This window comes from Epinephelus lanceolatus, chromosome 4 (assembly GCF_041903045.1).
Source record: "Epinephelus lanceolatus isolate andai-2023 chromosome 4, ASM4190304v1, whole genome shotgun sequence".
In the NCBI taxonomy this organism is placed as follows: domain Eukaryota; kingdom Metazoa; phylum Chordata; class Actinopteri; order Perciformes; family Serranidae; genus Epinephelus; species Epinephelus lanceolatus.
The window spans coordinates 19,433,840-19,445,145 of record NC_135737.1 but is presented as its reverse complement, the minus strand read 5'-3'; the positions used below and the strand labels follow the sequence as shown (position 1 = coordinate 19,445,145).

General features: G+C 41.1%; 1 protein-coding gene across 1 annotated transcript; it reads right to left on the bottom strand.

The window, feature by feature from the left end:
- Positions 1–293: 293 nt before the first annotated feature.
- On the bottom strand, positions 294–1,259 carry LOC117259182 (odorant receptor 131-2-like). The gene has a single exon (XM_078167493.1). The coding sequence runs from the start codon at positions 1,257–1,259 to the stop codon at positions 294–296; it is 966 nt and encodes a 321-aa protein (XP_078023619.1).
- Between the last annotated feature and the right edge of the window lie 10,047 nt (positions 1,260–11,306).

Here is an 11,306-nt window from a genome sequence, read left to right as displayed (position 1 = left end):
AATGAAACTCCACAAAAACAGGACTGAACATCTTCCTCTGTATGCAATATACTGTCAAAATTATCCCACTTTTCCCACTTTGTTAAACCACATAACAGGACTAGCATCAGGCAAGAAGAAGTATTGTTGATTGCCACATTTTTAAATTAAATTCAAGACTTTTAAAAGATTTTTTTTTTGGGGGGGGGGGGGGGGACTTTTCAAGACCTGCAGAAACCTGTTAAACATCACAAATATCTCTTTTTGCATTTGTGCATTAGGCGTGAGCGCTCTGTCAAAACCACATCGGCCAGTTAAGAAGCAAACAAGTTGTCTTGCGGCTTGCCTCTGACACCAGGTTTGACTTTGTCTGAGCAGCAGAGGAAAGTTTTCTTGATACAGCCCCTGAGACTCTGATCTCTAAAGCCGTAGATGAGCGGGCTGAGGAAGCGTGGTGTAAGGATGAAACAGAAATAGTTAAAAAAGGCAATGTCCTCTGGCAACCAGTTGGTATGCAGCACTATGACAGTTTCAGTAATGGGGTGAGTGAAAGCCAAAATGCTCAGCAGTAGCTGAAAGCCGTGTAGCAGCACAGTGTGCATGGCTTTGTTCACAGACACTTTATCTTGTCTCATTTTCCTGGTTTCCAGCAGGATTCTCACATATGTAAAGATGATGACAACAGCTACTACTGCAAAGAAGAGAATATTTATAACAGCTAGGAACATTTCCTGGATTGGAGATGAGTTGACAATGGTAGATTTGCAAAGCACAGGGGTAGAGAGGATATCCACAGCAGGATCTCTTTTCCCAATTGAGTAGTGAATCACAGGGAAGATACAGCTGATGAGCCACAGGGACAGAATAATGATCCAGATACGGTCTGAGCGCCAGGCGGCCGGGCGCTGCAGGGGATAGAAGATGGCAACATAACGCTCCAGTGACATTGTGGCAAGAATTAAAGGTGTGTTCTGGAAGGTGGCAGTGGAAACAAACAACAGAGGAACACAGTAGACAATGGCAAATTTTACTCTGCCCATGACAAAGAGGAAGAGCAGCACAGAGAACAAAAGCTGGACAGTGTCATTGATCAGCATGTAGGCAAACAGGATGTAACGTGATGTGTCCAGGAACTGCCTGTGAGATGCAAAGATGTGCAGCATGACAATAATGCAGCAGAAGAAGACACAGAAGACGGGAATCACCACACACACCTTGATGATCACAGACAGGCTTCTGCTGGAAGTTGCATTGCCTGGATATTCAGTCAGATTCGGCATTTTGCAGCTATGCACTGAAGCAAACCTGTGAAAGATACAATGAGTGAAAAGTCCATACACACACTAAAACACATCCTCAAAATGCTTAATAACTGACTGTAAAACATAGCCTATACTATTGCCTTTCCCCAACTACTCTTTAAACAGATATTTTTGTATTGTGACTGAATACAAATCCAACATTCAGAATAAAAGAGTAACACTCACCTAAGAATGTCTTCATCAGTCAGAGGAGTTGACCAAGGTTTACATTTCTCTTCTTCTTATCATAAAACCTCAATGAACATCTGTGGGATGTCCTTCCCCTTATCTGAAGTGTTGGGCCCAACTCATATCTGTTTGACTTGATATGATCCCTCCAGAGATATGTTATTTACATACTGTCATCATACAGCATGATGTTTCTCATTAAGTAATAATTCAGGGGGGAGATGGGATCCTGTTTCAGTATCTGTGGCAGGAAGCTAATGAACTAGATAAGTTGTATGCATATGAGGCAAGCTACCACTTCACAGTGTGATTCATAAGAATAATCTGTTTTGATCAAAATGGCCGTTACAAAATCCAGGTTGTAAAGTATAAATTGTTTAAATGCATTTTACAAGTATGTTACAAAGTACTTTGTGGCCATTTGTGTTGTGCTGTGATGCGCTGCTCTGCTCACATTAAACATAGGCCTATTAATGATGTTATACTGGCAGACAGAGAAGAGGAAGGAGAGCAGCGCGACTGCAGTGTGCCCACTAATGAAAATACCTTGTGAAAATAATGTGTAACGTTGTGCATTAAGCCATTATCACACAAATCATGGCTACACGATGACTACACATTAAATTAACAATTTATTACAAGGCTGAGAAACTCGTAAAACAAACTTCAACATTTCATCATAAGTTGAACATGTACAACAGGTTGCAGTCAAGTTGCTCTCTGTCCTCTCGTCCGTCTCTTCCTCCATCCCAAATAGTTTGTCCGAGCCTTCTACACAAGGCATGATGGGATGTATTGCTGGGTTAGTGACCATCGGTTGTACACTACTTTTTTACAATGCATTGTGGGATATCTTGAATCCACTATAGGGATAATAATTCCCACTATACATTCGGACTGCAGTACAAAATGACAAAATTACTGTATAGTGGACTATGTAGTGAGTAATGAAGGATTTTAGTACTCATGACACAGATACAGGAAATGAATCTTAAGTGGGCCGTCTTGGTTTATCAGTGGTCTCTGACATCACTCACCAGCGGGGGCATTTATTGGTCCTGTGCGGCGCAGTGCATTCTGGTAGTTGTGGGTTTTCTACTGATAATTTAAGACCATTTTAAAAGTATTTGTGCTTCTCTACTGCATAGACAGTCGAGTTTTATGAAAATACATCAATAATATTCAGCCACTAGGATGCAGAAAACCTCCTAAACAGCCTTAACACATTATCACCTCATAGAGGAACGCGAATATGTTAGCAAATGCTCAGCAGACAAGGACTAACACTATCATCCCACTTAAGTCATGTTGCTGTCCTCCTGAGGAAGGTAAGCTCAATAAAAAGTTAGGACAATTCCAAGGGCCCCTGACTGACAGGGGCCCCAAAATTAGGTAAAAATTATTATTAAATTATTAAACCATCATCATTAAGATTTTTTTTTCAAATATAGTAATTAAATTAATGATCTCTTTGTTTTTACTTGTTTTTGGCAGTGAAAGTTAAATATCCCCATTGACCAACTAAACATCCATATTGACTGACCACCCCCCTGTATCTGCATGAAATGATTTGGTCCTGCCTTAGCGCACTGACGGTGACGGTGTCGCGCTCGAACGCTACAGTTATCATCATGCTACCTAGTCCTGAAAGAAAATCCGGTTTTCACAAAAGGAAAGAGAGAAAGGAGAGAGAGGAGAGGCAAAAGAAAGGGTGTCAATATGTGACCCAGTGTTTCTCCAAGAAAGGTGGGTAGTCTATAGTCTGTGAGTGGTAGAAATGAACCTGTTAGCTTAATGTCCAAAGTGAAATAAGCTAGCTACAGACTAGTGTTAGCCTACACTTCATTCCTTTTTAACCTACATTTAATCAGTGCAGGTAAATGTTTAGCAAGATATTCATATTAAATCAGTTGTCCCTGCCCCTTTTACCAGACTCAACAACAGATGAGTCAGAAGCAGCAGCCCTGTCTCCCCATAACTTTACCCCTCCCCGTCCCAATGAAGAAGGTGAGCAACATTGTGTTGAATGACATGCCAGTTAGCATCATTGCAGGGAGTCTGTGGGAATTTCTCTCTTTCTCTTGCTCTTTTTTTTACCATTACAAAAAAGTAAACAAAATATTTTTTAATGACAGAAATTCAAACAAATCATTTTCCCACATAATGATTATTATGAAACAAAAACAGCCTACAGCTGTCTGTACTGGATGCTGGACAGCTGGAAACATTAAGTAGTCTAACTCAGCCTGTATTAAAGGTACAGGCAATATTCATTTAGATTGAATTATGGCCATTGAATGACATCTATAGATACAGACTTAAGAAAAATCTGCTGTTTTAATTATTTTGAGATGATGATCTTAATTCACTTTGATTGGAAAGTTAATGTATATTCAAGTTACTTTTTTAGGTCTTTAGTTAATGTTAAGATAATTTTTCATTTTGGGATTTTTCAATAAAAATTACATTTAGACTGTAAAAGATGGCCTTTAGCACATTTTTTATGGCGGCTTGTAATCTTGCATCAAATAGTGAATTGCATACTGTATGCAGACTGTTGCATGTACAACTTACTAGCAGTGAATATTGTACTGGCAGTATTGAACTACAAGAAGCAAGACAGTTGCAAGCCTTCAGAGTTAATGGGGCCCAAAATTCCTGGCGGCGCTCCTGCTCATAACCCACTGTTCATGGGAAGTGCAAGGAATGTGAGCTTCAGCTTTGTATACAATGTTCATGAGTCAGATACCTGCCTTCAGAAACTACAGTCCAATTGGGGGTATTGCACCCAGTAGGATTACTCAGTCATCAATCAATCAATCAATCAATTTTATTAATATCACAAATCACAATTTGCCTCACAGGGCTTTACAGCATACGACATCCCTCTGTCCTTATGACCCTCGCAGCGGATAAGGAAAAACTTCCCAAAAAAAACCCTTTAATGGGGGAAAAAAAAAACGGTAGAAACCTCAGGAAGAGCAACTGAGGAGGGATCCCTCTTCCAGGACAGACAGACGTGCAATAGATGTCGTACAGAACAGATCAGCATAATAAATTAACAGTAATCCGCATGACACAATGAGACAGAGAGAGAGAGAGAGAGAGAGAGAGAGAGAGAGAGAGAGAGAGAGATGCAGGTAATGACAGTAGCTTACAACAACATTATTTAAAGTAATAATATTATAGTTATAGTTCTGGCTACTGTGGTACAATATGTTTATGTATGTATTAATGTCTGGCAGTATACATGTGTGACAATAGTCTGACTAATGACTAATGATGGCAGCAGCAGCAGGAGGCATCTGGCAGGACCACGGCAGCAGCACAACCACACACGCCACGCTGTCCAGGCACTGCTGCGATATGAGTTAATCTGAGAGACAGTGGAGCACAAAGGCTCCGGAGAAGAAGCCGAGTTAGTGACATCCAGCCAGTCATCTTAAAGGGTAACTATGCCCTCAAATTCTGCTAACAGTAAATGTTTGCTCGCACCACCAGCAGTGTGAGAGGCACAAACTGGTCATGGTCAGCCCGTGTTCAGCCTTTCATTCTTGACATAGCAGCTGACGTACAACATAGACCTCAAAGTCTAGCCTATTGTGTCATTTCAGGTTGTTGGTTTTTTTTTGTTAGAGAAGGGCCCGAGAATATGGTCAAACCAAGCGCTCAAATCCAAGCAGACACACTCAGACTAATTTTGAGCAGAAAAACATTGTGGCCTCTAGTTTCGCAGACCGGGCGAGGCGGAGGCGCAGCGCACCTGCGCTTCGTCAACTTGGTGTGGCCAGGCAGATTTTGCAAGTTTGGCACACCGTGCGTGCTGGCGCAGCTACTCCTCTTTCCCACCTCCATCCCTCCTACCTGCGCAAGTCGGAAAGAGGGAGGAGAGAAGGCGTGCAGTGGGTTTTACACACATCACACTAGGGCTGCCACTAACGATTATTTTCATTGTCGACTAATCTGTCGATTATTTCTTCGATTAGTCGACTAATCATTTCATCGAAAAATGTGTTAAAATGTTGAAAAATGTCGGTCTGGCTCGCCCAAACCCCAAAATTACATCATCTAATGTCTTGTTTCATACTCACGCCAAAGGGTTTTAGTTCACTGTCACGGGAGAGTGTGTAAAGCTGCCAATATCTGAACGTAAGAAGCTGCAGTAAGAGTATCTTGGGGTACTTTTATAGTACTTTTCTATGAAAAATGACTCAAACCGATTAGTCGACAACTAAAATAGTCACCGATTATTTTAATAGTCGATTAGTCGACTAATCGTGGCAGCCCTACATCACACCAATCAAATGAGCCCCTCTCCTCGCCTTACCAGTCGATATAGAGATACATTTATGTGCTGATTGCAGATAGTTGCATTGAATAGTGGTTTCTGTGGGTATTTATTGCATCGTTAATGTGCCTGACATTCTGGAAACCTGCCTGTGAGGTTTTGGTGACGTGTGCGCACTGTCCACCAGTCAGCCAAACTTCGACTTACACCGGCTGTGCTCCGCCTGCGCTGACAGTAGACCTGGTTTCAGCTGGCGAGCTTTTAGCGCATCTTCGCAAAGCCTTTTGGCACGAAACTGTCACTGCGCCAAGCTGGATCTGTCGACACTTCCCCCTGCTGCGCCGCCACACCCATCTCAGCGCACCTCGGTCTGCCAAACTACCAAACGGAGCGCGCCTCAGGTTGCGCTGCTCGAAACTAGCTCGAAACCCTGCGCCACCCTGCGCCGTGCCAGGAAACTAGAGGCCTATATGTGTACAGTTGGAAAAATCTGCTGTATTAACATCATATCTCAACAAGAGCCTATGTAATTTCATGTAGATTTCCCCTTAAACAAAAATAATTGTTTTGAGTGCAGTTATTCCAAAACACAGACCAGGCTTTTAATACAATTTACTATATAGTTGACAGGAATTTAAAACTCCAATCAAATGATAAAAAAAAAAGGTGAATGATTATCTTTCTGTCTGACCTCGTCATTTTCCATCCCACATGACAAATGCGGGGTTTTGGTGGATAACTGCTTAATCTGTCTGCCTCCATATTGAAAACCTCTCAGGTAATACCAGTACAATACATGTGGATACTGTGCAGAAGACTCTTAGCTGGTGAACATCTGTGAAAAATGAATGGCACTGAGGTAGTTAAAGCTTTTGGGTACTCCAGGACAGACTGGGCAGTCACACATGCAGCTGCAATTTTTTTTTTTTTTTTTTACTGATGCACAGCTGTACATGACTGAGTCTTTTCCAGCTGGAAAAGGGAGCTCTCTTATTGATTGTTGGCACTGTGGTGACCCTGCTGAGTAGACACTTTCAGGCGAGCTGGGTCAGTTGTTCCAGCTGTGTCTTGTCCAATGCAGTTTGTGAACTGTTGAGCAAAGTGTTTTGGCAGCGTTCCTCAACACTTTTTTTAAACTTGAGTTTAAATTCAGGGTGACTGTGAAAGTTGCTGTGTATGACTAAGTTTGTGAGGTGCAGATGTCTATCACTGCAGGACTACCACAACAAGTATTGGGCCTATTTAAAGAGCTGTCTGTGGTGTGGAGATTCGCAGTTTAGGTTGGTAATGGATTACTGCACTTGAAATTCATTGTTGACTCTTAAAGAGATACTTGGTCAATTCTCAACCAGCTTGGTATCATAACAATGTGGGTAGTGTGTAAATGAACTGTGGTAAACTTTTCTCATCTTATCAGCACCCAGATCTCCCTGCTCATCTCTTAGTGGATTTTCACTGGCTCTAGGGCTGTTGCTTGAACTACACATTGTACTTCTGCATTTTCATATACCCACCACCATGGACACAAATAGTGTGAATGAATATACAAGTGGATCCAGAGAGAGACCTGCCCCTCTTGCTCTTTCTCAAACTCCGATCGAACGGTAACACATATATGTAAATATAAACCATATTTCTTTTACTGTATTTCCTATTTCTCTGAAACATATTTTAGTGTACTGTTTAGCTGTAATATGAGAATATGTGAACAAGAAGTGGACACCATAGTGTTTTCTGTTTTGTAAAAACTGAGGCTGAAAATACTGAGATCAGACAGTAGCCCCTTGTACACTGCAAGATTTTCCGCAAATGTTGGGCCGTATTGCTGGCAAGCTGCGAGCGTTTAGACACACAGAGCTGGATTGGCGATTTTCCGCCTTGGAGGGTAGTCATATTGGCAGGACCCTTTTAGTTTAAACAGACCGAGGCAGCCTTCTGCAACGGGAGGGGCTGTTGATGACTGGTGGGAGGAGCTGTTGATGACGCCGCACGTGCGAGCCACTGGCGGTGGATAAACAGGAAACAGCTGATAGCAGGAATTAGCGAGCAGCTAGTAGCAAGAGGGAAACGCAAACCTGACAGACACTGTAAAGATGAGCAACTGGGGAGACAAGGAATTGCGTGCCTCCTTGCCCTCGCAAACGAAGAGGCCATTAACCGTCAGATGACGGGGACGGTGAAGAACGGGCCGACTTACGAGAGAATCGCCGAAGGACTGACCAGCCACGGCTTCCCTCCCACGTCTCTGTTTACGTTACACACTGAGCTACATTTTTTTTTTACTTGCTCACGCCCCCCATTGTCCCGAAAAAGGCGCATTCTGTAAACAAAAGTAGGTAGGCGGCATTTTGCCACACTCCCCGATTTTGTTTTCATACTGCCAATGCTGAGAAAAGACTGATTGGGCTTTCCTGCAAATTTGCACAGTTCCTATCAAAAAAGGGCTAGTAAAACTATGCAACACTGATAAAATATGAACCATGATTACCGTGTTGTCTATTTGGTACTTAAAATGTTTTCAGAAACATATTTTAGCTTACTGTTTAACCGTTATTTGAAATTGTTTGTCAACAGCCGGCTGCCAAAGCAAATGCCAGAGAACTTGTTTGCTGTTCTTTCTGGTCATGTAGTACCAACATCAAAAGTATTTGCATCTTTTTACTGCGTGAACAGCCCAGTTTTATTAAAAGACCATTATACTTCTTTAAGAAAGATACACAAAGAAACAATGTATGGTACTTCTTCCACTACTGACAGTGTCACAAAACTTCAAGATAGTCTATTAGTTAGAGCTAAGCCACAGTCAAAATCTATCATTGTAATACTGGAGATAATAAAGACTGTACTAGGTTATAAGGTAGACCTGAGTATCTGAGTCTATTGTCCTGTAGTGCTTCTAATGGCCTTACTGCATGTGAATGAAAACAACCAATCAGAGCCGAGGAGTCTCTAACGCAGCTCTCAATCACTGCTTGTGAACTGCACTCAAACTGTCAAACTAGGTAGCGCTGGTCAAATATGAATCAAGATTCTGTTACTGTGTTGCCTATTTCTCACCTCAAATATTTAGAAACACACTTGAGTGAACTGTTTAGTTGTAAAATAAGAAAGATGGTGTGGCTTGTGGGAAATGTTCAGTGTGTTGCTCAACTGTATCCAACATGGCAGCCTGGTCACAAACCTTCTCATCTTATAGCTACACAGTACACTTCTGAAAACATTTGAGGTGAGAAACAGGCAATGCAGTAACAGAATCTTGATTCATACTTGAACAGCACTGCCTAGTTTGACAGTTTGACCTCAGTTCAAGAACAGCGATTGACGTGACAGACAGCTGTGTTGGTAACTCCTCAGCTCTGATTGGTTGTGTTTGGCGCGCCACAGTCAATTCTAGCAAATGCCATTAGAGGCAATAGGAGGAGGAGGAGGAGGAGGAGGAGGAGGAGATGGGACGTGATTTTTTTTTCACTCACTATCTGTCTCATATAATACTTTGTGGATGTAGTGACAGTTTCAGCAAATTGACAAGAAGTTATTTTCATAGGTTACCGACTGTAGCTTTAAGTTCAAGATAAAGTTTACACACTAAATGTGTGACTGTCAGTTGCACAGTGGGGTTAATTGTTAATGTCAGGGTTATGGGGCGTTGCACTTGAGATGGCTGTTAAAGTCTGTTTGGTGGAACATGTGTTACCAGAGAGAATGGGGTGAACCTTGTTGACAGTTGATGCAAAGATCAGTACTGTACATTTCAGGACTGTGTGTTTGTACACGTCAACTGGATGTTTCTTAACCTGGCATTATGCTTATTGTACGAGTACTACTACGAGAACCATGGGAATATGCTAAATATAAACTGCAATTGTAGATTTAGGCAGTTTGTTTTACTTTTTAAAAATTTAAATTAATTCATATATTTATTATCATGCTGGTTCATGCCTCTATGTTTTTAAAGAATGCTTTAGGTTAAAATACAAAAAAAAAACAAAAAACATAGAGTAACTCTTATGCCCAATATTTGAAGCTTTGTGTCTCAGAATTAACTTGAATCACATTTTACAGTATGTATCATATAGTAGCCCTGTCTCCACAAAATTACATTTATATACAACTAATTTGAAATAGCAAATACATTTTCAGGGAAATGTAATGCCGAGCAAATTACTTATTCCATTTGTCAGTAATGATGTCATCTGTTGGTTCCAGGTATGTACATGCTGTATGTGTAAGGCTTGGATGTTTGTGAACCTCAGTGCAAAAGGTACACAAACACATTCAAAACACAGAGCTGACGTGAAACCTGACAGGGTTACACTGCAATTTCTAATTTTGACATTGTCCCAGTGTCACACTGTTACACAAAGTTATTAAGGTCAGTCATCACAGTAGAGACATTAACTTTTAGATGTAACTTCAGTATTGTTTTCAAAAAGATGATGAAACCTGTGAAGAGACGTACATGAGCTGCACTAGAGTGAGACACTGTGTGATATCACCAGATCATGGTTAGAACAGGGCATTTTTCGCATCCCCCGCTTAGTGATTAACAGACTGGTTTATTATTAACGTAAAGCTCCTGAGTCTAATTGTGCAACCTGAAGTTTTTGTGTTTTTGGCAAACAACTTGGCTCTGTCGAGAGCAGCTCATGGGGGCTTGTCACCTGTTGACGCAAGTTCTGCGTCATTAGTCAGGACTGCAGGGGATTGTACCACGATCTGTGTCTAAAGCAAACTTTCTGCCTCTAATCCTCAGCGGATACCACTTCAGTAGATAACGTATTTGCAGGCTATCAGACAGAATGAATACTATTGCCAAACTTCTGGCAACAGCAGTTTTAGTAAAATATTAAACGACATGACAAATGTGACTATGCTGTTTTCAGTAAAGCTGAGAAGAGTGGTGTACTAAAGGTGCGATTTAAGTACTGAGTGTATTAAAACTCTGATGTTCTGACTTAAAGGCCATCTGAAGGTAAAATGTTTGTTGTGTTTGCTAGAAATAGCCAAAAAATAAAGCCTCATGTGTCTTAATGTTTATGAGGCCGCCTAAATTTAAAGATCACCCTTCAAAATTATTCAGCAGGTGTTTTATGTGTTCTGATACAAAACATGCAAAAAGGGTACATAGCAAAACAGTTCCTATCTTTTTTACAGAGGAGTTTGCATGTTGTCCCCATGTCCTCTGGGTGCTTTGGTTTCTTCCTATTGTCCAAAGACATGCAAATTTGGTGTCACTAATCCACTTGTAAGTGCGATTGCAACTTTAGTATAACAAGATCAAGGTCACAGTGTGTTAACTGTAAGTATTGGTAAAACAGTAGTCCTTTTAGTACATGTAACATATTAATTTATAACAGGCTTATTTGCCACACGGATTAGGGATGTCCCGATCCAGCTTTTTCACTTCCGATCCAATACTGATATTACAGCCTTGAGTTTTGGCCGATACCGATACCAATCCGATCCAAGCGCGTATTATACATATTCACTTATTTTGTTGTCAGTCATGTTAGAAAAGGTTTGATCAAGTGATATTACTCTAACAAGAA

Coding starts and splice junctions, on each gene's coding strand:
- LOC117259182 (XM_078167493.1), bottom strand. CDS start 1,259: ATGCCGAATCTGACTGAATATCCAGGCAATGCAACTTCCAGCAGAAGC.